Below are 27683 nucleotides of genomic sequence, written 5' to 3'. Positions count from 1 at the left end.
GGACTGTAGCAATGGTCTGTGCTCCTGCTGCCTTTCCTGCAGCTCAACCATAGGCTGGAGCATATCAGTTTGATGCTCCAGCAGTTGGAGCATCGACTCTTGCTTTCTGTCAGCAATCTGATGCCACCTATCCTCTTCAGCCCACCACTTACTCTCTTCAGCCAACGATTCAGCCCACCACCTCTCCTCGCATTCATATTGTGCTTTTCTGCACTCTGACATAGTCTGCCTCCGCGCATTCTGCTGTGCTCTGTCAGCATGGGAGGACATCTGGAGCTCTGAGAACATGTCATCCCGAGTGTGATTTTTTTGCCTTCTAATCTTCACTAGCCTCTGCGAAGGAGAAACATTTGCAGCTGGAGGAGGAAAAGGGAGAGGGGGTAGTTAAAAAGACACATTTTAGAGAACAATGGGTACACCCTTTCACGTTAAACCTTTCTATTCACATTACACAGCACATGTGCTTTCGTTACAAGGTCGCATTTTTCCTCTTATATTGAGGGCCTGCCGGTTTGGTGTGAGAGATCACTCACGCAGTGCCAGGCAACAGAATTTGGCTTGCAGGCAGCCATGGTAAGCCACAGTCTTTTGGCTTCTTTAGCCTTCCTAACATGTGGGAATGGATTCAAACAGCAGCGCCCTCATTTCCCATACTAAGCGCACATTGGGTTGGTCATTTAAAACGGGATGGCAATTTAAAAGGAGGGGCTGCGGTTTCCAGGTTAACGTGCAGCACAAACCCAACCCCCCCCACACACACCCCCCAGTTCTCTGGGATGATCACTTCACCCCTCCCCCCACCATGTGGCTAACAGCAGGGAACATTTCTGTTCAGCCGAGCAGGAATGGGCACCTCTGAATGTCCCCTTTATAAAATCACCCTATTTCAACCAGGTGACCATGAATGATATCACTCTCCTGAGGATAACAAAGAGAGATAAGGAATGGATGTTGTCTTAATGCCAGCAAACACCGGAACAATACGCTGTCAGGCTTTGTTATGCAATGATTCCAGACTACGTGCTACTGGCCTGGCATGGTAAATCATCCTACCATGGCGAATGGAATGAGGCAGCCCTCCCCAGAAACCTTTTGCAAAGGCTTTGGGAGTATATCAAGGAGACCTTTATGGAGATGTCCCTGGAGGATTTCTGCTCCATCCCCATACACATTAATAGTCTTTTCCAATAGCTGTACTGGCCGCGAATGCCAGGACAAATTAATCATTAAACACGCTTGCTTTTAAGCCATGTGTAATATTTACAAAGGTAAACTCACCAGAGGTCACTTGTCCACCTTCAGGGTACGGGAGCCTGCCTTGGGTGGGTTTGGGGGTTACTGGCTCCAGGTCCAGGGTGATAAACATATCCTGGCTGTTGGGGAAACCGGTTTCTCTGCTTCCTTGCTGTGAGCTGTCTTCAATGTCTTCATCATCATCTTCCTCATCCCCAAAACCCGCTTCCGTGTTGCGTGATACTCCATTGACGGAGTCAAAGCACAGGTTTGGGGTAGTGATGGTTGCACCCCCTGGCATGGCAGGCAGCTCAGCGTAGAAGTGGCATGTCTGCAGCTCTGCCCCAAACCTTCTGTTTGCCTATCTGGTTTTGTGGTAGGCTTGCCTTAGCTCCTTAATTTTCACGCGGCACTGCTGTGCATCCCTGTTATGGCCTCTGTCCTTCATGCCCTTTGAGACTTTTTCTAATGTTTTGGCATTTCATTTACATCAACGGAGTTCAGCTAGCACGGATTTGTCTCCCCATAGGGAGAGCAGATCCCGTACCTCCCGTTTGGTCCATGCTGGAGCTCTTTTGCGATCCTGGGACTCAACCATGGTTACCTGTGCTGATGATGTCAGGGACTTTAACCCCGACAGCGAAATTCATTGTCTGCTCACAGAGAGATAGGTAACACCAGCAAGGTCCAATCAAAAGCTCTTTATTCACAAGTGCACGCATCAATAGAGAGCAGCTCGTCTCCAGAGAGAACCAGCCACTCTTTACAGCTTAGTATTAGCCTATATAGACAGTTTTATTACGTCATACATCACTCACTTGAGCAACCCACCCCACTTTGTCTAACAACTTAAAACTAGACACTTTTAATATACACACATGCCTAGACTTTATGTCTACAACTTTAGATTATTAATTATATCTTAACAAGGACGAAAAGTTAGGAATACAGGGGAGTTTTAAACAAGCCTATAACTCAACCAGGGAGTTAGAATCTGAACTGTGGGATGCTAGAGTTTCTTATCAGTTCTTTAAACAGTGTTTCTAACACAGTACAGCTGGTACTATGCCAGGAATGCAATCCCTGGCTTATCTCACTTTTTCCAGGGCTTTGTGAGACAATGCTGCTTCTCAGTATTTTCCACTCTGGGATTACTCAGAAACCTCTGTTAGCCTGACTTCGGTCAGGTTGGTATAACTGGTTTTGTGCTACATCTTTATTTAGGCCTAACAATGAGCTCTGTGTGTTCACCTGTGCTCTCCACGCTGGGCAAACAGGAAATGAAATTCAAAATTTCGTGGGCCTTTTCCTGTCTACCTGGCCAGTGCATCTGAGTTGAGAGTGCTTTCCAGAGCGGTCACAATGGAGCACTCTGGGATATCTCCCGGAGGCCAATACTGTCGAATTGCATCCACACTACCCCAAATTCGACCCGGAAAGGCCGATTTCAGCACTAATCCCCTCGTCGGAGGTGGAGTAAAGAAATCAATTTAAAGAGCCCTTTAAGTAGAAAAAAAGGGCTTCATCGTGTGCACGGGTTCAGGCTTAAATCGAGGTGATGCTGCTAAATTCGACCTAAAATCATAGTGTAGACCAGGCCTTAGCCGTTGAATTCCTTAGGACTGTTCATGGCTTAGGGTACCAATCTGCAGGGCCGGCTCCAGGCACCAGCCTTGCGAGCAGGTGCCTGGGGCGTCCAATGAAGAGGGGAGTGGCATGTCCAGCAGCAATTCGGTGGCGGAGCCGTCACTCCCTCTCAGAACGAAGGACCTGCCGCTCATCGCGATCGCTGCTTTTTCTTTTTTTTTTTTTGTGCTTAGGGTGGCAAAAATGCTAGAGTCGGCCCTGCCAATCCACATGAGTCAAGCCACAGTGTCCATGTTTAAAGAAGGCTGAGCTCAGCAGTACAATCATCCTCAGACAGCAGAACCCACAGCCCCCTCTGACTTCAATGCCAGACATTTCCCTCTCATGTCTTTAGATTTTCACAGTCAAATTACATCTGCTTCCTATGTGGCAGCAGGGAAAAGGTTGATATAATTTGGACCTCAGATTTAAAAATATTAAACATCAGTTTGTTTCTTCAGATATTTATCTAATTTTTCAGCAAACTGGAGATTGGTTTTTGCAGTGTCACAAATTATATAGTTTTTAGAAATATGTTTGGACACAGAAAGTAACTCAAACATGACAATAGTAATTTAAATTCAAAGAAAGACACATTTGACAATGTAGGGCTTGTCTACATGGGGATTCTGAGGAAAATGAATCCAAATTAATAGTTTAATTAATCCACTTTAAATTCACACATTTTTCTACTCTGGAATAATTTTTCGAGTACCCCCATGTACACAAACCCTTTTGTGCTGATAGCTTATGTAGATTTTTTTAGTCACCTATGTCTTTAAGGCTATGTCTACATTACAATAAAAAAACCTGCAGCACCAAGTCTCTGAGCCCAGGTCAAATATCTTGGGATCACTGGGCTCTGACTGCATGGCTAAAAATTGCAGTGTAGACATTCAGGCTCAGGTTGAAGTCTGGGGTCTGAGACCCACCCCCTTCGTGGAGTTTCAGAGCCTGGGCTCCAGCCTGATCCCAAAGGTCTATGATGAAATCTACAGCCCCACAACCCAATCCCAGCCATTGCCATGCTGCGAGGCTTTTATTGCAGTGTGGACATACCCTAAGGCACAGCCCATGGTAACAGAAATCCTGGAGACACTGTGCTGGATATCCCTAGCGGAGAATTTCCACTCTGTAGGGAAGTAAATCCTCTAGCTTTGAGGTTGTGTTGCTGGCTTGCATGCTACCCCAGCTCCTGCAGCGTATGGCATAGGGGCATGAACTGACATGTCTTGAGCATTACAGAACTCCAGTTAAACTGATTGGCTGTAAGGGCCCTTTGGGGCGATAGCTAGGAAACCCCCCAGAACTGGCAAAGAACTGGTCTCAGAATTAGGGAGTTGCAACCATTTCCTTTGTTCTCCCCACTGCCACAACACCAAAGTTTGTCCAAGTGGAACTGGGTGCAGCTAAGCATATGGTTATGCCACAGTCACTGGGTGTGACTACAGCTCAAGGGGACATGCCTGAGCTAGCTTTAATCTCACTAGCTCAGTTCCTGGAGTGGTGCGGTGAAGCTGCAGCACCACCAGCTAGTCCTGGGATTAATTATCCTGGGTTATGGGCTGGTTCATGCAGCCTGGATTGACGCTTGTGCTGCTGCAGGACTGGAGCTAGCGAGATTAAAGAGCTCACAGGCAATGACTGCAGCCTGGACATTCCCTGCGTCTCTGGCCCATTGTGCCTCAGGGAGAGTCAGTGCCTCTAGCAGCCCTGGAGAAGGGTGGGGGCTGTGTCATGCTTGAGCAGCAGTGGAGTTGCAATCACATGGCCATGCACTTCCTGAGCACTAGGACTATGATAGTGAATGGCCCTTTCACCATGACAAAGGTTCTCACATGATCTCACCACACACATATTCACCCCCATGCTGGCGGGACACAGTGACACCTTCCCATATTGTTCCGCTTTCCCTGCATCATACAGTGACATCGGAGAAGGAAGGGAAGGAACAGCCTGGGGAATTTCAAGAGGGAATAATGAGAAATCAGTTGTCTTGTATTTCTGAGCATCTGTGTCTATTTTGATTGCTGTTCTCATTTCAGATCAGGCCCTGTGACTCTTCCCACCGCAGCTACCAGAGGCATGGAGCTACGGGAACAGCTCTCCAGCTGCTTGTTCTGTGCCATACTCCTAGCAACAATTCCCTTTTCAGGTAAAAGCATTGTCCATAAAACACATCTCTGCAGCACAGAATCCCTGGGCGAAGATGCTGAAAACTGCACAAAACCCCTGCTGGTATCTGTGTTTCAGCAGAGAAAATGATTTTGTTTGTGTTACTGAGATACAAACAGGTGATTCAGGAGACATTGAGGATATGGTCCTGGAAGCATCTGGGTGCTCTCAGCTCCTACTGAGCTCAGCATCTCACAGCAGGTTCTCAGCACCTTGCAGTTTCAGAGCCGTTATTAGCCCTGGTTTCTCCAGTGAGATGCTGAGCTCATCATGGACCTGCAGTCAGGACGAGGTGGAGCTGTGCTATTTGTGAGCTCTGGGGATCTGCCCCAACTCTAGCCATCAGGGAAAGGTGACCAGTGCAAAGCCTTTAGTGTAGAAAAGTAAAAACACAATTTGGCTTGGTTGAACTTATCCCAGCTTAAAACGACACGCTTCACTAGTGGAAATTGCATCTTGTTCTGTTTATATTTAGAGCAGGGGTGGCCAACCTGAACCTGAGAAGGAGCCAGTATTTACCAATGAACATTGTTAAAGAGCCACAGTAATTGGTCAGCAGCCTCCCATCCTCTACCCACCTTCAGTCCCAAATGCATCCCACCCACCAGCAGCCCCGCCAATCAGCACCTCCCCCTCCCTCCCCATGCTTCCTGCCTGCCGCAATCAGCTGTTTTGCAGTGCACAGGAGACTCTGGCGGGGAGTGGGGAGGAGCGAGGGAATGGTGGAAAGGGCCGAGTAGTGGCAGAACCTGGGGCAGAGCAGGGGGTTGAGCAGTGAGCACCGCACAGCAAATTGGAAAGTTAGCATCTGTATCTCCAGCCTCAGAGTCATTGCCTATGCAAGGAGCCGCATATTAACCTCTGAAGAGCCACATGCAGCTCCCAAACTACAGGTTGGCCACCCCTGATATGGAAGGTTGCGCTGGTGGCTGATGGCTGGAATCAGGGTTGACATTGATGGCATACAGAGGGTTGACATTTTCATTTGAAACTTCTTTTTTTCAATAGGAAAATGTCCTTTTCCCCACATGACCATTTTCTGAAAAAAAAAATCATCTTTCAACAGACCTCTTTTTCCCCTTCCTCCATTCCCTCCTCTCATTTCCTATTTTATAAGGGAAAAAGGAGAAAAGTGAGAAAAAACACAGATGCTGCTTCCCCCCAAAAAAACAAACAAAAAATCTTCTCTTTAATCAAGTATCAGAGGGATAGCCGTGTTAGTCTGGATCTGTAAAAGCAGCAAAGAATCCTGTGGCACCTTATAGACTAACAGACGTTTTGCAGCATGAGCTTTCGTGGGTGAATACCCACTTCTTCAGTGCAAGTGCACAGGATTCTTTGCTGCTCTTTAATCAAAACATTGGGGAAATTTGAATTGTTTCACCATGAAAAAAAAAATTTTTTTTTCTACATTTCTTGAAACATATCTTAACATTTTTCAACAAGCTCTGGTTGGCCTGGAATCGCCCAGGGAGGCTCTTGTTAATTATTTGGCACATTTGATCAATTATACAATGTCTTGTACTCCAATGGTGCAATAACAAAACTGAACTTCATTGTTCTCTGACTCCCATCTCTCAGCCCATCGGCTATGATTGGGGCTGAGTGACATCTTTCCACCACTTTCAGTCTTTAACCAGCTTCACAGCATCGTTTGTTTTTAAAACTTTTCTACCCAATGTATTCTCAATCTTCCTCTATTTCTAGTTCCTTGCACTCTGGCATATATCACTGTACATGGTATCCTTTTCAGGCCCATTCCTGACACATATCAAACCATCACAGTTATCCTTCGTGAATCTTCTGGAACACAGTTGGTTCTTGCCTTACCCATTTTCTTATCACTTCACTTTTTATTTTCTGCAGTCTAGAAACAATCAGTATTTCCTCCAGCCAGTTCATTTCTGCAGGCAATATCTTCCATGAGTTGGCTTGCCTCATACTCCAGCATTCCATCCTCCACAGCGGTATCAGCAAAGCACTTGTCTCATACATGCTGAGCTTCTTTGTTACAAACATGTCTTTAGCTTTCCAGATATGGTGCAGTTTTCTTATTATATCATTTTCACAATTCCCGTTCTTTGATACTTGTCATAAAGATACACCATTTTCCCACTTCTTCTAGTTCTTTGTCTCTGACTTTGATCTTTACCTCTTCTTCTTGTCTTCTTCCAATTGCCATAATTTTTGTCTTCCCTGTGCTGATGCCTAGTCCAAAGTTTCTACTTTCCTGGTCTAACTTACCAGGAATTCTCTGTAAATCCTCCTTGGTCAATGCTATAAGATCAATATCATCTGAGAAGCTAAGGTTTTTAATAATAATGTAACCCTTCTTCCCGGCTGAGTTGGCAGCAACTAGGGCCGGGTTCAGTATCTAGGGGTTCCGTTTCAATAACACAATGCAAAACTGGCTCGAGCCCCAACCCAGTGACCTGGGACAATTACATAGCACCTCCGGGCACCTCTAAGAGGCAATACATCCCCTCTCACAAGCACAGAGTCTGAGTGTTACAAAATCCTTTTAATAAAGGAGGGAAACAATGTGGCATTATGTTGGGGAAACTCCACAAACAGGATTCATAACACAAACCATGAGCAGAGTCTTAAGTCCAGCAACCCAAAAGATCACCCAAAGTCCCAAAAGTCCAACAACCCCAAAGTCTCTGTCCCTGGTCAATGCAGCGATAGAGTTCAAAAAGTTATTTGCAGAGTTTTACACCCCCAAGCCTGGGTGGAAATGTGGGGGGGACCTTAAAGGGCACCTTACATGGTCCGAGGCTGACTGCCACACCTTTCCATGGGGTTCTGCTGCAGCCTTCACCGTGAGCCGCTCCACTCCACCAGCCATCCCATGAACTGCTCCACTCTGCCAGCTGCTACACTCCACCAGCCATCCCATGAGCCACTCCAGCTATCCCACAAACTGCTCAACTCTTCTCCGTCAGCTGTCAGGCAAGCCACACCAATCTTCCCACAAACTGCTCCACTCTGCCAGCCACTTAGCAATAGATCTTCGGCCCCTCCCCCCCACACACTAGTAAACACAGCAGTCAGTGATTTTAGCTCTTGCTGACTTCCGCTTGTAATAGGGGAGCCCCAGTGCAGGTGTACCATTGGGCCAAAGTGAATTCAGCTCAGCAGCCTGTAATTCGACTCCTAATGGAATCAAAATTAGCTCTGATATTCAATAGTACAGAGAGAAGGTGGTGCAGTTAGTGTTTCAGGCCCTCAAGCAAGGCCCATACCATCAAATACCCATCACCAGCCTCTCCCAGTTCACTGGGTTTTGGAACCCATGTCCCTTGTATAGCAAGTGATACTTAGTTGATGGTGAGTCCCTCTGTCATAAAACAGTTCCACTGGCCTTGATTCACATAATCAGAATAACAACACTTTATTCTTCCTGTCCCAATAAAAATGAAACTGGGGATCCCACAGCAGCCAAAGTGACCATTTCGGGCAGCTGTGGGTTCATGCTAGGCGGGGTGGGTGTGCCTATGCAAACAAGATCAGCCCCTGAATTTCTTTTGCACAAATCACCACAATTCACCACCAGATGTCAGGGTAGAGCTCATCCTGACTCTGCTTACATTAAGAATAATCTTAGATCCTTATTACTCTTTAATTTATGAAGATAGATTCCTGCCTCACCACTTGGAATTCATGACTATTACAGACACCAGGGTACGATTACACTGTAGCCAGAGGACTGATTGCAACTAAGGTAGGAATACCTGTGTTATCTTGAATCTCGCTAGCCTGGAAGACACAGCAGCATGAACCCCTCTGTGCGTTAGGAATGTGAGTATGTATCTAGAGTTCCAGGAGAGCTTATACAGCTAAAGTCTAAGCCCCATGTGTTCATTGCTTTTTTTAGCAAGGCTAGCTATATTCAAGCTAGCACTGGCATATCTACTGAACTGCAGTCACACCTCCAGTTGCAGCATGGACACTCCCTCATTTAGGTTTGCTTCTTTCAGAGAGTTTTGAAGTCATCTCGTCCCCAGCTGTCATGGGGATCATCGGCCAGGATGTGGTCTTACCCTGCCAGATCTCCACCAGGACACAGCCGGACAATATGGAAGTGCAGTGGAAGAAAATTATTCAGACACATATAGAGACTGTCTATGAATATAGAGCCTGGACAGGCCAGGATGTGCCAGGACAGAAATACCAGGGCCGGACTGTGCTGTTGAAGGATGGATTCACCTCTGGGAATGTGTCCTTAAAGCTGAAGAACGTCCAATCGGCTGATAGGGGAACATACATCTGCATTGTGAAGACTAATGAGTGGAGCGCTGATGTTGAAACTGAGCTTCAAATTGCAGGTTGGTGATTTCATTGGCACTGGATCAGATTTTGCCTGTCCATGATGCAGATGTGCAGTGAGAAGAGAGCACAAGGCTCCTTGTCCCTCTCTGGGTCCTGTTTAAAGGTCAGGCAGAACTCCAGTCCCTGTCCCTCACGATGCCCTGAGGGTGCTGAGCAGGAGGCAGGCCCATAGCTCTGCCCAACATGAACCAGTCCGTGGAGCTGCCACCAATCTCTGCAAGAGGCTGCGAGCTGTATGTAGCAGCCTCTGTACACCTAGGCGCTCTGGCGTACGACAATTCCCCACTGGCCCCTTACTCTAAACTGCCTGTACGGGGCAACTGAGCCCTAAACGCAGAGAGTACGAAACACTGGGCCTGGTTTTCAGTCACACCAAGGACTCCTGATGCTGCACTGGACTCTTCTCCTGATGCTGCACTGGCAGTGTAAAGGGTCTTAAAGTGGGCAGAAATGGTCCCCTGAAAATAGGCCCTGAGCAGGTCTCTGGCTGGCTTAATGGCTTTGCACCCATTCAGCACCCAGCCTCCAACAGAAGGACAGATTGGGATGTGTTAGGCACCTGGGCAGAGCACAATGGATATCCTCTGCTTACCACAGCCCTTGGGGACCAGCTGCTCTAACTTACACCAGGGGTCTGGACAGGCCCTACCTGGCCACTGAATAGAGAGAGAGTCAAAGTGGGTTAAAGGCCTTTCTCTCTTCCATCCCTTGACCCAAGTGCAGGAACTAGGGAGTGGAGAAACAGGCCCAGCCCACTGAGGTCCCTGTCTAAGTGCTTATCTCCACTTCAGTGTAGACTCACACTACAGCAACAGGAGGGGTTCTATACTGTGGTTAGGTTGGCTTAACTGCATCACTCAAGGCCGGGTGTGGATTTTTCACCCCCCTGAGCAATATAGCTGGGTCAACCTAACTCGCCATGATTTGAAATCCCCTGAAGAAGCAGGTAGACAATTTCTTTGAACTCCAGCAGGAAAAACACAGAAATTGGGACAGTGCCCTGAGTTAAAAATAAAGCCATAACAAAGGGACAATGCTGTTTCCCTGAAGATCGTCCCTTCTGAATCTTTCTCTTGTTGCTTTAGCTGTTGCTTCTATGTCCATTGATGTGCTGGGTCCCCAGGACCAGGGGATTGACCTAGCCTGCAGGTCATCAGGGTGGTTCCCCAAACCTGAACTCCACTGGGTTACAAAGAATCAGCAGGATCTGCAGCCTGTGACCAAAACAGAGCAGGATCATGAATTTATGTACAGTGTTCTGAGCCATGTCACAACCCTGGGAGAGGAAACTGGACAAATCAGCTGTGTTATACAGAAAAGCTTGTAACAGATGACTGGCTGATAGCTAATGTAGCAACACTTTTATTTAAAAAAAGGCTTCAGAGGTGATCCTGGGAAATTACAGGCTGGTAAGTCTAACCTGAGTACCAGGCAAATTGGTTGCAAGTATAGCAAAGGGCAGAATTCTCAGACACTTGGATGAACGCAATATCTTGGGGAAGAGTCAATGCAGCTTTTGTAAAGGGCACTCACGCCTCACCAATTCTTTGAGGGAGTCAACATGTGGACAGAGGTGATGCATGGATACAGTGTAGTTGGATATTCAGAAAGCCTTAGACAAGGTCTCTCACCAAAGGCTCTTAAGCAAAGTAACCCATCATGGGATAAGAGGGAAGGCCCTCTCATAAATTAGAAATTGGTTGAAAGACAGGAAAGAAAGGAAAGGAAGAAGTTTTCAGTTTTCAGAAGGCAGAGCGGTAAATAGCGGGGTCATCCAAGGATCTGTATGGGGACCTGTGCTGTTCAACATCTTCATAAATGATCTGGGAAAGGAGGTGAACAGTGAGATGGAAAAAATTGCAGATATTAATGTTAATTCTGTTTGCTAACATTTGTATTATCTCTCTTAGCCTAACTTTGCAAAGCTACACGGCAGTCTTGGTTAACCATTCTTTAGCGTAACTTAGAGTTTCAGGCCTCTGTGTTAATCGATGCAAATGACAATTTTTGAATGCTGCATCCGATGAATTCCAGAATTTCAGGGAGTGTTCTAGATATCAATGGGCAGAACCCTGTCAATGTTGGGGGAAATCTGAAAACTGAAAAGGGCAAATGGAGGACACATGGATTGCCTAGCACCCGGATAGCAGAGCTAGCATAGAACTTTCAACCACTTCTAGAATTGTCTGTAGATCAAAGAACCAGTTGATGGCATAAAGAACACCTTTCAGCATAACAACTCCCCCATCTCATCTTTGTCCTGTGTCCCAATAGAATTAAAAAACAGTGAAACACTAAGAGAGAAAGGAAAGAAGAAAGTAAGATTTTCCCTCCCAGAAACCCCTCAGAAGAGCACTGGTAAGTCTGCATTCTTTGCTCTCTACTTTCAATAACACCAACATATTTATTATGCTAGATTATGAGTAATATCATAATAATAAAAGGTAAGAACCATTGAGGAACTTCAGGGTAGACACACACTACAGCAACAGGAGAGGTTCTCCCATCACAGTAGTGAATCCATCTCCCTGAGAGGTGAAAGCTAGGTTGACATATGAATTCTTGCGTACAGCTAGTGCTGTCTACACTGAAAGAGAGAGAAAAGAAGAGAGAAAGGAGAATAAGACTGTGGAGGTAGGAAGGTGGGAATGGGGATGCATGTGAGGAGAAGGGCAAGGGGTTGCACAGAGGACCTCCAGCATGCAGGGGCCATGGGGCACTTGGCACGAGGACAGAGTGGATGGAGGGACACACAGATTCCCTGGCATGGGGAAAGGTTGGTGGCTGCAGGGAGTCCCTGAAATAGAGGGGAATAGGATGGGGTCCCACAGGGAGCTGTGCGGGGATGAAGAGATGCAAGGAGCCCCTGGTGCATGCAATGAGCTCAGCCTGCATAAACTATGGACGGTGTGATCCCCCAACCCCAGTTTACAGGAGCCTGAGGTGTGTGAGGTGCTAAGAACCCACAGCTCCCAGTGACGTCAGGGTAACCTCCAGGAAGCTGGTTAGCATGTGTTGTGATATATCATGGCCAGAGGGCATCTGGAGAGCGTTAGCAGGGAGCCTTGTTCCCTGCAAGGGGAGGAAGGTTTTCTATAGATTAACTAGAGCACCTGAAGCCAATTAGAGCACCTGAAGTCAATTAGAGTACCAGCAGTGGGTCACATGATATAAACCCCTGCTTCAGGTCAGACAGTGTGGGTTGTTGGAGTAGGAAGGTTTGGTTGGAGCAGAGAGTGGTTTGAAGGAGTTGAAGCAGAGAACAAGTTTGAAGACAGACAAAGGGAAAGTTTGGAAGAGTGCTGTGGTGGGCTGGGAGGTCCAAAAACCCTAGTTAAGGGGCACCTGGCTTGTGTAGAAGGAAGGCAAGAAGCCCCTCCACAAGCTGAAGGGCAGGAGAAGGAAATAACCCAGGGGAAGGAACCACCAGTTCAAGTGGTTCACCACTAACCTCAGGGCCCCTGGGTTGGGAGCTGGAGAAGAGTGCAGGCCCAGGTCCCTCCCTCTCCACTCCACTCCTCAAGGACACTAGTGGGGTAATTAAAAATACCGGTTCAGAGGCAAGCAATGGCGCCCTGAACCTTCCCCAAAGAAGAGAAAGCACAAGACCCAGCATAACAGTACCGGCAATTTGCCACAGTGTGTAGGGTCTTCTCTTGTTTTCTTAAAACAATACTTCCTTAAACACAATGCACTTACCTATCACACCATTTCCCAAAACACACAAAAGAAAAGAAGCTTTGATTAGTACAATGTGGGCACACTCTCCTTCACTGGGGCATCTGATCTATTTCCCACCCCAGTGCACATATAGGAATCCACAGTTTTGAGGAAACAACATATTTTTTCTTTTTTTTCCCCCAGAAACCCCTGAGAACACTGGTAAGTCTGCATTCTCTACTTTCAATAACACCAATAACAACAAAACCTTTATTATGATCGATTATGAGTAACATCATAATAAGAAAAAGTAAGAACCGTTGGGGAGCTGCAGACAAAAGCCCTTTTAGGCACTGTGACAATTTTAAGGAAAGTCAAAGGCGAACAAGTGCATTTTGAGAACTTAAAATGAGGGAATTCTGCAGAAGATTTAACAAAATTCCTGACCACCCAAGCCTAGTGAGTCAGTTTGTGGTCAGGATTTATTGTTGACTCATTGGGATAAATTGTAGACAGTAGTTTTCCCCTTTTTATGCTTAAAGATTTTGTATGTTGTGAAAACTATTTGTTTAAAAAGAACCCTCTCTGGTATAATATTGAGGAACAAAAATAATAAAGGAGAAATTATGATGCTGTGCTTCTTGTTTCTTTGTTTTGAAATCTTGACAGGTCTGTATCCATTTCATCCCTTTCATCTGTCAAATAATTTTAATTGTGCTTCCAGCAAACACATACAACAAAGGACCCCAAACAATCTAGAACCATTGTCTCTTTTTAAAATGGAAAGACATTTCTGGATCAGCACAAATCTATGTGTTGGGTATTTTCAGTAACTAATTACCTTTTTTTTTTTTGGTCTTGTTCTACAGAAAACATGGTTAAGGCTATCTTAGGTCTACTCCTGAGCATGATCGTCATCGGGATCATCTTCTTCATTTACTATTGTTGCAGTAGGAAAAATTTCCTTCTACAGTTCTAGACTTTCTTCATATTTATCATATACAACTAAATTCTATGTAAATAATTATGTGACAGATAGGCTACTTCCGATCTAGACAAAATAATGTGTACCTCTTTCTTTCTTTTTTTTAATTTTGGTTTTGTGTATTGTTTTCAGGGTGGTGATTTTAAAGGTGTAGGTGATTTTAGGGAAGTGCTAGTCCTGTGTGTGTGTTTAAAATTTGTATCAGATTAATTGACAATTTTTTTTGGTTATTTTTTTCTGCTTATTGTAGTGTGTGCAATGGCCTATGGCTATGATGCTATATTAAATCACTTACTCGGTCTTTACTGAAATTGGCATCCAGGGGAATATTTGGTGAGCAGGGCTGCAGTCTTTGGCCCTTCACTTGCAAATGGTATAAAGTATTACTAGAAACAGGCTCAAGAATTGGAACCACTTTTTGACTCAGCCCCTCACATATTTGTGGGTGTTTGGCTCCATTATTTTGGTTCAGTGCATTATTGACAGACAAACCATGACGTTTTTCTCTGGATCCAGATTTAAATTGCATCTTTACAAAGCAAGCCCAGGAAAACAACATCTCCCCATAACCAACTGATAGGGTGCTCCAAGACCAGGAGGAATTTCAGCATATATTTGGTGATGTTTCCCCTGGTAAACCCTATGCTTTGGGGAAGGGCGCGGGCAAGGTTTCTTCTGACACTGACAATAATGTCAGGTACAAAGCCAGTTCCCTCTTAGCCCTGGTCTACACTATATAGTTAGGTTGACATAAGGCAGCTCACGTCGACCTATCTATGTCGTTGTACACACTACAGCCTTGCTGTGCTGTTTTAAGTGCCCTGCTACACTGACATAATAACTCCACTTCCACAAGAGGCGTAGGGCTTACGTTGGCTTAGTTAGGGTGAAGCAGTGTCTGTCTTGACAGTTCCATGAAACTGACAAGGAAGTTCTTCTGCTCCCAGCCGTGCTGCGCCCCTCAACCCTGTTCCCCACTCCCAGCTGGGCTGTTATCCAGCCTCTTCTCTTCCCGCCCAGAGCCGGACTGATCCAGGCGTCCCAGCTCCCTGCTTCCTGCTGGGAGACTGGCTGCACCGAGGCTCCCAGGTTCCCATTGGGAGTCCTGGCAGTTGTCCCATTCACAGAGGAGTGGGGAGGAGAGAGCCCAGGCATCTGCCCCACTCCCATTGGGGAGCATGGAGCCGAGAGCATGGGGGCTTGCTGTGCTCCCAGCGGGGAGTGCAGAGCTGAAAGCAGGGATGGGGGTCAGCTGGGCTCCCAGTGGGGAGCATGGAACTGAGAGCAGGTGTGGGAGGGCAGCTGGCAGGAAGCCTGGCAGGGAGTGCGCAGCCGAGTGCCCAGGAGGCTACCGTGGTTCCAGCAGGGTTTGCAAAACCAAAGTCATGCTCAGAGCAGGATGGATAGCTGGGAGAGGGCAGCTGGCAGGGACCCTGGGGTTATTGAGCTCCCGGCAGAGAGCTGTGAGCTGAGCTAAGAGCCCTGGCTCTCAGCTCCCCACAGTGTCCCTCCTAGGTCAGTGAAAGAGCTCATGGTGAGGACATGCACCACTGACTGAAGGAGGGTCACATGGACATGAACCACTGCAGTGACTGCTGTGGTGACTGTAAGTTGACCTAATATAGTCGACTTAAGTTTTTAGTGTCGACATGCCCACAGTGTCTGAGACCTAACGCTGCCTCCGTGGGGCAATATCCTCTTGCTCAAATCCTTTCTTGAGTGGTGGCAGTGACAGCCCTTCTGGATGTTCTCCAGGAGGGAGATGGAAGGGAAGAGTTGGTGTTAGAGGATGGGTGTTCCAGGAATACCAAACATACTGGTGCAACCATAGGCCTTGATCAAGGCAACTGTTCCACACAGCATCAGGTTCTGCCTGGAAGGATGTGGGATTGCGGCCATAATGCATGGATATCCTTAAGTGTTTTCATGGGGACAGACACACGGAACTCTTGTCAGGGCAAGCAAGGTACCCAGCTAGTGCATGCAGCCCATGTCTCTATAGGGCTTTCCTTACCTAGTGCAGACATTTCTTTTTCTGCATGATGCATTTTGTTAAATTGGGAAAGAAGAGGTTATATCTACAGACCTGGGGCTAGATCGACAAAGGAGTTGAGGCACTTTAGATGCCTACCTCCAAAATTCAGGTCCTCAAAACTCTTTCGCTGCTGCCACCTGACCCTGTAATTGTCTGCAGTTTCTCAACACCTGCATTTTTATTGGAAAAGTCCCCATGATGCCTATGTTTCTGCTAATGGCATATGCAAAACCACCTAAGTCCTGGAGACCAGGTTCCTAAGCTCACACCTAAGCCTCAGCAGCATAGTCAAACTAGGCATTGCCCACCAGACCAGGCCTTGCCAAAAATGATGCCAGAGAGGAGGTGTCACTAATGCCCTTATAGCCATTAACTTGTTGTTTGGACCACTCACCCAAAATGTTGGACACCCAGATTCAACTCCCTCTTCTGCCTGACATTGGATTCTCTAGCCTTCCCCACAATCCTTTTCAGGGGAGCATCCTAACCATGGGATAATCTGGGATAAAGGTCACACCCTTTTCCTTTCAGGCAGAGAAGGGACTTGAACCTAGGTCCGTTAGGAAAAGTTGTGGTTTAGACCCCTAGCTCTCAGAGAGGGCTCATGGCTGTCAGTCCTCAGTGGACTTCGGCCACTCCCTTCTCCTTAGCATTTCCTATTGGCTAGCTTAGGCATTTCCCTTCACAGCATGCTGGCTTTTGTGTAGCCCGTTCTTAGGCACCTAACTCTCCCCATGCATTGTTAGGGAATGTGGGTGCCTAACTCCAGATTGCACACTGCACTGGGAGGCAGGGCATCTAGAGATTAGGCTTTTCAATGCTGAGTCGCAGTCCTTTGTGTAGCTCGCTTTAAAATATATAGTAGACTTACTACTGTGCTAGGTGGTTTCTATTGAATAACACTGAGATCCTGTTTAAAAAACATACATCACTCCCTGTCTCTGGGGCTTTAGAATTTTAAGGCTGTAGGGTTTTAGGTAATGAGGAATTGCTATTTACATCGCCATGGGTGTTTTCATATATTATCTCTGATTTTTATTTTAGGAAAGAGAAGCAGAGATCCTGAAACAGGTAACAAATCGGGCAGATCAATGTAAATTTTTGCCAAGTATTTATGTTTATTCAAATATAACATATATATATATATATATATACACAAACACAAAGGATAAACAGAAAAAATACTATTTGCAGTGAGTACTAATTTCCCAGATGAGTATGTAACCAGTGAATTGGCCCATCAATTCCATACTCTTTTGGAAATTTTAGGAAAAATCCCCTCAGCTGTTTGAGACATTAAAATTACATTTTCCCTCAATATTGTAAGAACATTGTTACTCTTAAAGGGTTAGATTTTGACTTAACCATGATCCTTAAATATGGGTCAATGTGTAGCTGCACTGTCCCAATAGAAAAGAGGAAGGGACTGGACTTAGAAACGTACAACGTTGTGTGTTTCAATGAGACAGTTACACTCTCCCTCCCACAAACTGTCCAAGCAGAGAGAGGGAGGGAGGAAGAGACAATAGCCTCTGAACATGCCTGGGATCCTGGGAGGGGTAAAGAAGTACAGAGTAACACAAGGTAAACAATAGAAAGTGCAGGCAGAAAATGGGGAAGGCTGAAGACATCTGGGATTAAATGCACTCTCAGTATGCAAATTAGGACACTTGATTCTGGCCCCCATGAACTACTAAGGCAACATACAATAGCTGGAGTAGAGTTACAATAGTGCAAGGAAGGATTCTCCTGGCGTAAGCACAGCATAGCCCCATGCAGCTCTATACTGCTGTCTCTAAGCTGTGATATCAGGGGAATGCCCAAGGGTGGACTTGTAGTACACAGTCTACAGGGGATTCTGGGCTACAATGCATCCCATTTCACACCCAATGCAGCTTACTGAGGTGTACCTGAGCTACTTAGTACATACCTAGGGTCCGGGTGAGATTGTACTCAGGTGCTAGCTCATGCAGCCTCCCATGCCACCATTGCTACATTGCGATTTTTAGCAAGCTAGCTACATCAAAGCTAGCTTGGATATGTCTACACATGCTGCCATTGCACCTCCCGACTGCAGTGTAGACATACGCTTAGACATCATGCTTGATCCTAGACAGGAGTAACTTGGGTGCGGATTTTCAAAGGTTGTGTTGCATGCTAAACTCTTTTGAAAACCTGGCCACAGGAGGTGACACAGTAGGTCTCTCATTAATTCAGGGTTTCTGCTGCATTCCTGTCCTATTCATGACACCTTAACCTCATACACGCAACACTACACCAGCCATGGGTGGGAACCAGATCCAATCATGGGACGTTTCTGGGATAAAGAACTTTTGGAAAACATAGAACTGGTGTTTATTACTTTGAATGCTTTGGGTCAGACCTTGAGTTTGAGAAAAAATGACAGAGGGGGGAATCTGATAACAGTCTCCAAAAATGTTAAGGGCTGCTATAAAGAGGAGGTGATCAATTGTTCTTCATGTCCACTGAAGGTAGAACAAGAAGTAATGGGCTTAATCTGCAGCAAGGAAGATTTAGGTTAGATATTAGGAAAATCTTTCTATTTCTAAAACTAGTTAAACTCTGGAATAGGCTTCCAAAGGAGGTTGTGAAGTCCCCATCACTGGAAGTTTTTAAGTACGGTTGGACAAAAAGCTGAAAATGATGGTCTAGGCCAGGAGGCTCAAACACGCGGCCCATGGGGCTATTTCCTGCAGACCGCCAAGCAGCCCACGCCCCCACACCCAGCCTACCTCCAGGCCAGTGGTGGGCAAATTACACCGACCAGATATTGCCCCTTGAGCCCCACGCCACTCCCTGAAGCAACTGGCATCACATCCCTGTGGTTGGGGGAAGGGAGGGGAGAGCAGAGGGCTCCTGTGTTGCCCTGGTTTCCAGGCACCTCCTCCGCCCACGCCCCCGCAGCTCCCATTGGCCGGGAACGGGGAACTGCAGCCAATTGGAGCTTCAGGGGAGGTACCTGTTGGAGCGGCAAGCAGCACGCGGAGCCCTGCGTCCCTGCTCCCTCAGGGGCCGCAGGGACATGGTTCCAGCTGCTTCACGGAGCGGAGTGGCACAGAGCTGGGGCCAGGGCAGGCAGCCTGTCCTGGGCCTGGTGTACACTGCTGCCACCCCGGAGCCACTTTAGGTAAGTGGCTCAGAGCCAGAGCCCAAAGCCCTCCTGCACTCTGCCCACCAACTCCCTGCCCTTAGCCCCCACCTGCACCCCAATCCCTTGCCCTGAGCCCCTTGATATACCACATCCCTCCTGCACCCCAACTCCCTTCCCTGAATCATAGAATATCAGGGTTGGAAGGAACCTCAGGAGGTCATCTAGTCCAACCCCCTGCTCAAAGCAGGACCAATCCCTGAGCCCCCTGCTGCATCCCACACCCCTTCTACACCCCAACTCCCTGCCCTGAGCCCCCTGCCTGAACCCCAACCCTCTGCCACACCCCACACTCCCTTCTGCACCCCGCACCCCAGCTCCCTGCCCTGAGCCCCCTGCCTCACCCTGCACCCTGACCCCCTGCCGCACCCCTCACCCCTTCTGCACCCCCTCCCCAACTCCTTGCCCTGAGCCCTCTGTCGCACCCTGCACCTCAACTCTCTGTCCTGAGCCCCCACCACACCCCTCCTGCACCCTCTGGGGGCAGGGGGGGAGGCGGAGTTGGGATGGGGACTTCAGGGAAGGGGTTGGAATGGGGGCAGGGAAGTGGTGGGAAGAGGCAGGGCAGGGGCAGGGCCTCATGGAAGGGGTGGAGTGGGGGCAGGGCCGGGGGCAGTGAGGAGGGGGTGTCAGTGATGCGGCCCTTGGGCCAATGAACTAGTCCTCATGTGGCCCTCCTGGTCATTTGAGTTTGAGACCCCTGGTCTAGGTTTACTTGGCCCTGCCTCTCAAGGTCAATTCCAGTCCCACATTTCTATATCATTGGACCAGTTTATTCCATCTGAAGATCTGGTCCATATCTCTATAACATATAATAGCAGAGGGATATTTCTGGGGAGAATATGAAAGTGCTGTAATAAATATTTGATGTAGATTTACAGTGCTCATATGTGATATTGCTGTTAAACATTCTAACCTTCTTTGTGTTGCTTTGCTTTCTTTTGAAGAGAGACTCGTCAGTGCAGAAGAAGGTAGATATGGTATTTCATCACTTCATTATTTAAAATCTATATGTAAAAAGATCAGAAACCTATTTCTTTCTCATAATAATATATAGAGTTCATTATGCTTTCCCTAGATTTCTTGAAAGCAAATTCAAAATGTTTTGCTTTTCATCAGTATAAATTGGGGTTGTCAATGCAACGCATTGTATGGGACACATCTTCATAGATACACTGTGTGATGGACACCCTCTAATGGACAGTCTCCCATTCATGATGACCCACACTCCACCTTCCCTCCCATTCACAATTGCATACCACCCCTGGGGCAGCTACTACGTTTGCTTGCTTGGAAAAACATTATTGAGAAAGCCCAGTGTAGTGTTAGCTGCCTTTAGTGCTCTATATCAGTGGTTCCCAAACTTTTTTCCTCCAAGGACTCCTGTGGCATTTGACTAAATTTCCTGGACCACTTTCATTTTTATACATAAGTTTCATGTTGTTATTATTATTATTCTGTTAGTTAGGTTAATTTATTGTTTTAAAATAAATGTTTTGTAATTAAAATAAGAATTACAACGGAACCAAAAATAAACAGTCAGCGGTCATTACATTATCACATCAGACTGATTTTCACTTTAACTAAAATTATTTTGTGGTGTAGGGCACGGTGGTACCTACGGTGACCAGATAGCAAGTGTGAAAAATCGGGATGGGGGGGTGGGAGGTAATAAGCGTCTATATAAGAATAAGACACAAATATCGGGACTGTCCCTGTAAAATCGGGACATCTGGTTACCCTAGTGGTACCAGAATACTCCTGCCGCTTCTGGGACTGCCCCCCAAGCAGCATGACCTTTCACACATAGTGTAAGAGGTCACACTGTATGAAGGACACCATTCTGAGAACAAAATGGCTTTCTGCCATGCAGCAAAAGTGCCAGAACACTTTTCCTGCACATTCTGGTCCCACTGCAGTACTCGTTAAGGGACAGACCCCCACATAATCCAGGGCAGATCCCACTCTCCCCGGAGGTCCGGGGAACCCATTTCTGAATCACTGCTCTATTTGACTGGCCTTTTCTGAAGAAGAAAAAACAAAAAATCCATTATTCACCCATCTCTACTCATAAAGCTCTGTATGCAGCCCATCCACCACTAGAGGGGCATTGAGTGCCCCACTGAGTAGGTAGGTGCATGTTACACTGTCTCTCCATATATCTACCACCATGATCTTGATCAAGTATGGGTGTTTGGGGAACTTTTTCCAACTTTAGGGGCTGGTCCACTACTGCAGCAAACTGACTGATTTACTGCTAAAGCTCATGCTGAAATTCCTGGCCTCAAATCTCATTCTTGGCCCATGTGGTAGTGTTGTTATGGACTACTTTTTAGTTATGTTTTATTTTCAGTCTAATTATGAGCACACACTCCCAATAATAGAGACCTGGTCTTTTTGATTACCTGAAAAGTGTCATATACACATCCCTTGAATAATATACAATTTTATTTTTAAATACTCATTTTTTCAAAATAAACCTCATAGAAAATAGTTTTATTTAACAAGTTAATAAAATATCCTGGTCATTGTAATTGTTAATTAGTATTAATTATAATTATTTATAATTATTTTATTTATTGCCAGGACCCGGAGGTGATGATAGCCAGAGTCAGAGTAAGTGTAAGGGTCTTTTATACACAGGTTATAGTATATCTTCATTTGCAAATACACAGGGAAGGACCCTGGTCTCCACAGTGTACGTACCTCATTGACAGCACATTCTGGGGTAGATCCTATTCAGCTAATCAGCAGAATAAAAGGGTCATAGGAGATTCCCCTTTCTTCCCCCCTTGCATACTGCATTTACCTGACAGGCCAGAGTGCAGCTGCTCACAGCAAAGGAATGTTGAATAAATAAACAAGAGTATTCACATTGCAAACTACAGCTGGCCAAAAATACCTGCATCCAAACATTTTTCAACTAAAAATGGCTTTTCAACAGAAGTGAAAAATTGTGAGAAAGGTTTTCACTTTGCCCAGATATTTTTGGATTTCTTGATGAAGCATGCAAAGCCAAATTCACTTTTCAAATATTTTTAGGTTTATTTAGTTTTCTTCTATTTTTCTTCCCCCTCTGTCATTCCCCCCGTCCCTTTCTGAGGGAGAAAAAGTGCGGGGGGGGGGGGGGTCAATTTTTTTCTCTCTTTTCAATCTTTTTTTGTTTGAAAATTCCACTAAAAATTTTCACAGAAAAGCGTTAACATTTTTTACTAGCTCTGCTGGAACCAAGCAAACAAACAAAAAAAGGACTGCAGCACTGGAATTCTTGTTCTTTTAGAATGAATTGCACCCTCTGAATAGTGTCCGGATAAAACCTTCCACCAGGGGTCAGTGCTGACAAAAAGTAGATGGTGCTAGCCAGAGGTGCCTCCTCAGTGCAGCCTTCATCAGTTTGGCTTCTGTATAGCTCCATCCACAAACTAAAACAGCGCCCCAAAGGATAATGCAAAAGGGTCCAGATCTTTGAATGGCTATGCCTAGGACTATCAAGTAGCAATTGGCAGGTGATAATACTGCTGTATACAGCATTGTTTACACCATTACTGGGTACTGTGTCCAGTTCTGGTGCCCAAAGGATGTTGAAAAAGAGAACAACTCCAAAACATTTTGTGTCCCATCAGGTTAAAGTATGAAATCCGGCCAAGCCAAATTTGACGAGAGACTGCTCTGTCATGTGTGAGAATGAGACTCAGTCCTTCTTTCCCTTAGGAGCAAGGTGAAGGGCGTGAAAGGGGCAGCGTTTCTACTTAGTCTTAGCGTCTGTTAGTCTATAAGGTGCCACAGGATTCTTTGCTGCTTCTTCAGAAAGGAGTGCCCCATGTTCCTGTAATCTCTAAGCCCAGATGTGAAAGACACTTAAGCAGATGCTTTCCCTTACTCACAGGCATAGTCCCATTGAAGATGTCAAACAGATTACCCATGTGCTATAAACTAAAGGGGTGCTTTAAATACTTTGCTGACCTGGGGCTGTAGCTGGTGAGAAATAGAGCTGATTGTTTTGGACTCAGTTTAGTTATGGGCAGCATCTGAGCCGATCTCTGCCACATTCTGGGTTTGCTTTCTGAAGGGAAAAATAGATTTTATATTTTCCCACATTGATTTTCAGCATCAGAGAGAGAGAGTTGAAAAGAAAAAGTTGAAAAGATCGGTGCTACAGCCCTATTCCTGCTCTCATTGGCTGCAAAATCTCCCCTGTGGAATGGGTTATTCATCACTTCAATACCAGCTAGCCCTTCAAAATAGGACATAAGTGTGTACCTTGTGCTGCAGAAGTCTAGTCCTTCTCTCTCCAGGGATGAATTTCACCCTAAATCAGTCATAATATGTCTGTGAATATAGGAGTGAAGTCCTGACATTGTGTCATCAATTATACAATTTGCAATTTGCAATTGACTTTAATAATAAAAGTAACCACACTTCCTTTGAGATAGTGTGCGTGGGTATCCTGCTGTCAAATATAGACCATTACTCTTTTTGGTTTTTTTTCCCTATATCCTTTAGTAATCTCCCCACTACCCCCATTTGAGGTCTAGGGATTTACAGACACACACTTCTATCAGGTTTCAGGGATGTTATAGCCCCTCCAAGCCCTGTCACCCTGGCCAGGGTGTTCCCCTGAGGGGTGCAGGCAGGAATTTCTTCTTCTCTCCCCCATGTTTTGGGGGCTGGTAGTGAGAAATCTTTCCATTACAATTCCTGGTCTATGGAGTTTGGTGGTGCAAAAGAGGGGAGTCGAGTAGCAGAGCCAACATGGATTGGCTCCTTCCTAGCATAGCACTGTGGTGAAAGGGCTGAAGGCATCAGCACATTCCTTATGTGCATCATCAGAACTTGTAAAACCAGACACTCCTGCTCCTAGCAAAAGATGAAAAGGTGATGGGCTGTGTTTGAAGGTGGGGACACCTTCTTTACCTTTCCATCTGGTGCCCTCCAGCCTCACTTTGCAAGAGCTAGGACAAGACAACTTTATCAAGACAACTGTGGAAAAATTGGAAAGAGTCCAGCAAAGGGAAACAAAAATGATTAGGGGGCTGAAGCACATGACTTATGAGGAGAGGCTGAGGGAACTGGGATTGTTTAGTCTGCAGAAGAGAAGAATGAGGGGGGATTTGATAGCTGCTTTCAACTACCTGAAAGGGGGTTCCAAAGAGGATGGATCTAGACTGTTCTCAGTGGTAGCAGATGACAGAACACAGAGTAATGGTCTCTAGTTGCAGTGGGTGAGGTTTAGGTTGGATATTAGGAAAAACTTTTTTCACTCAGAGAGTGGTGAAGCACTGGAATGGGTTACCTAGGGAGTTGGTGGAATCTCCTTCCTTAGAGGTTTTTAAGGTCAGGCTTGACAAAGCCCTGGCTGGGATGATTTAGTTGGGAATTGGTCCTGCTTTGAGCAGGAGGTTGGACTAGGTAACCTCCTAAGGTCTCTTCCAATCCTGATATTCTATCATTCTATGTTTCATATGTGAAACAACTCTTTATCAAACTATCCTCTTTTTCAAAATTTGAATAGTAGTAGTAGGCCGGGGTTGCTTTACCTGTCCTGTTAGAATTTTCAAGGTTTCAAAACATTTTCCCATCCTGAAGCAGGATGAACAGTTGAAATTTTGAAATGTTTCACAAACCAAAAGTCTCCTATTCCAACCCAGTTCAGTTTAAGTCAAATAAAAATATCATTTTGAAAAGTTTTGTTTAGATTTTGAAGTCTTTTCCCTTTTTAACATTTCTTTTATATGTATATTTACCAAAATTTCTAAACAAAAAATCTCTTGATGTGAAAATTCAAATTCAAATCTTCCCATTACATAAATGTTGAGATGGGATGTTTTTAAAAACTCAAACCTTCTTTTATTAAAAGCTTTTTGATTCATCGTTTCAGTGAACAGAACACTATTTCTCAGTCAGTTTCAGTGATGAAGAATCAGCATTTTTCAACTAAAGACCCTTTCTCTGAAAACATTCCCAACCAGCTCTAATTTCCAGGCTGACATTGTTTAATTTCAACTTCCATTGAATCATGTTATGCCTTTCTCTGCTAACGGGCTCCTCAGTCTAGCAGAGAAAGGTATAACACTATCTAGGGTTACAAGCTACAGATAAACAAATTCAGACTGGAAATAATTAGTAAATTTTTAATGGTGAGGGTAATTAACCATTGGAAACATTTACCAAGGGTCTCTAGGAATTACTTTGGGGGAGTTCTGTGGCCTGTCTTATCCCAGGATTCAGGATATATAATCACAATGGTCTCTTCTGGCATTGGAACCTAGGAATCTGCCGTGTTATTCAAGTACCATTGGCTTTGATTCTTGCATTTTACTAGTTCTGTACTTACACTATTTTATAAATTACCAAACATTGTCTTGGTTTCGGTTATTCCATTATTTCTGTATGCTGTGGAGAGAAAATTGGAAGTACAGGATTAAAAACATGGTTTTCTTTTTGTTTTTGTTTTTCAGGAAGACTCCAGAAAGAAAAAGGTTCATTTCCATTGACTTCTGTTGCTTCGAGGATGTCTGGTTGTGTAATATTTGGGGAATATGTTTTGGGGGACACAAACCCATGTGAATACAAGAGAGATTGATGATTGTCAGTGTGTTGATGAAAAGAGACAAGCAGATGGGAGTGATGGGTTGTGAGAGCAGTTTCCATGAGAAGACAAGGAGTCGGTAGAGTTTCAATGCTGAGAGAAGGTTTGGGATTTCCTCTTCATGGGGTGAGGTTTATTCAGAGGCTGGTCATGGCTGGCAGATGAGTCTGGTTGGATACTGAGCATGGGGATAGCAGTTGGGAGTGGGTGACAGTGGAATATGTGGGGTGTTCCACATTGAAGGCTTTGGAAGTGGTTAAAATGTAATATTTGTGAGTATTTATTGACCCATTAAACACACAGACACACAAATGAGTGCAAGAAAAGATGACTACTAAAGCATAGAAAAGTAACTTTGAACTGGTTCTTCTTCAATACAGTTCTGTTAAACTGACTATACTAGTAAAAAATCTATAAAGATGTGTGCTGGGTTCACTGTTTGAAGTATGGGAGCAAAAATATTTTTCCCTAATAATCTTTTAATTAATCTCATGTCTTCTGACTGGACTGCAGAACGAGGCAGTGTGTAGCATCACTAAAGGACTGAGAATATTAAAAATTTTCTGTATTGCAGTGACAGGATTTATTAAAGTGTTTTACAGCAGGGGGATGAGTCTGGTTTGGACTCTTGCAACATAACTGGTGTGACATATGGTATTGCAAGCTTTGTGGAAGAGGTGTAATATCCGCTAGCTAACCCAACTGAAATTCACAAGGTGTGTGAATTAAAAGAATATTTTTTTCTTTGCAGATGAACTTCAAACAGAACTGAGTAAGTGTGTCTCGAGTCTTTGAATGTAAAAGTTAATTCTATTCCATGGTGGAAAAGTGATGCAAATAGAAATAAAATTGTCCCCGTTAGAAATAAGGAAACTGAAGGATCTTTGTTGTTATTAAAATATTATTTTGATAACATTTGCTAGGAAGGACAGATGAATGCTGCAGATCAATTCCTGCTCCTATTGCGTAAAAGTCTCTCCTATGCAATGGGCTATGTGTCACTTATATCCCACACATCCCTTCCAAAAAGGGCATACATGAGTATCTTGTGCTGCAGAGTCCTAGCACTTGCTTGCTGTGCAGGGATGAATTGTACCCCAAATAAGTCCTTACATGTCTGTGAATATAGAGGGAGTTAGGCCCTGACAATGTGTCTCTAAATATGTGATTTGGATTTTGCCGTTGATGTCAATAATGGCAGTAGGATCATGTTCTGTGAGATAGTATCTGTGTGAAAATTTGAAATATTCTATTATCCTTGCTGATTTTTTTGTATATCAATTGTGTCTTCCCCACCACCACCCTCCAGCCCCTCCTTGAGGTCTAGGGAGGGCAAGACACACGCTCCTCCAAAGCTTGAGGAGGGTGGGATCTCCTCCAATGCCTGTCACACTGGCCAGGCTTGAGGGGTGCACCCCCGTGTCTTTGAGGGCTGGTAGAGAGGGAATCTCTTCACTTCTATTCCTGACGTAAGGGGCCTGATGGAGCTAGAGAGGGGAGAGGAGTAGCAGAATCAACAGGGATTGGTGCTGTGATGGGTTCGGTCACAGAGACACCTATGGGACTGCCACCTGATGAGCTGAGATTACCTCTGAGCCCATTTTCCCTGCCAGCTTGGGACTCCAGAACCCTGCCTTTTTGAGCCACGCATCCTAGCTTGCTGCAACACAGACCCAGGGTTTTGACCACGCCCCCAAAGCTGCAGGCTTTAGGTGAAAACATCTCAGCAGGTTCCCTGCCTCCAGCACCCAGACATCCAGCTCCCAATGGGATCCAAACCCCAAATAAATCCATTTTGATCTGTATAAAGCCTTTACAGGGTAAACTCATCAATTGTCCACCCTCTATAACACTTTTAGAGAGAAATGCACAACTGTTT

At 45.4% G+C, this 27683-nt stretch overlaps 1 protein-coding gene across 1 annotated transcript in view; it reads left to right on the top strand.

The window, feature by feature from the left end:
- LOC123349779 (butyrophilin subfamily 3 member A3-like) overlaps positions 1-27683 on the top strand; it is a 57562-nt gene that overhangs the window by 7979 nt on the left and 21900 nt on the right. The window contains exons 2-11 of the mRNA XM_044987952.1: positions 4905-5014; positions 9015-9362; positions 11641-11724; positions 13231-13248; positions 13896-13976; positions 17091-17117; positions 20163-20186; positions 21802-21831; positions 25674-25694; positions 26556-26576. Of these exons, the coding sequence (XP_044843887.1) occupies positions 4945-5014; positions 9015-9362; positions 11641-11724; positions 13231-13248; positions 13896-13976; positions 17091-17117; positions 20163-20186; positions 21802-21831; positions 25674-25694; positions 26556-26576 (724 nt within the window). The 5' untranslated portion in view covers positions 4905-4944. The remainder of the gene's footprint in view (positions 1-4904; positions 5015-9014; positions 9363-11640; positions 11725-13230; positions 13249-13895; positions 13977-17090; positions 17118-20162; positions 20187-21801; positions 21832-25673; positions 25695-26555; positions 26577-27683) is intronic.

Source organism: Mauremys mutica, chromosome 15 (genome assembly GCF_020497125.1).
Source record: "Mauremys mutica isolate MM-2020 ecotype Southern chromosome 15, ASM2049712v1, whole genome shotgun sequence".
Lineage (NCBI taxonomy): Eukaryota > Metazoa > Chordata > Testudines > Geoemydidae > Mauremys > Mauremys mutica.
The sequence above is the reverse complement of the archived record's forward strand: the minus strand, read 5'-3'. Positions and strand labels throughout refer to the sequence as shown.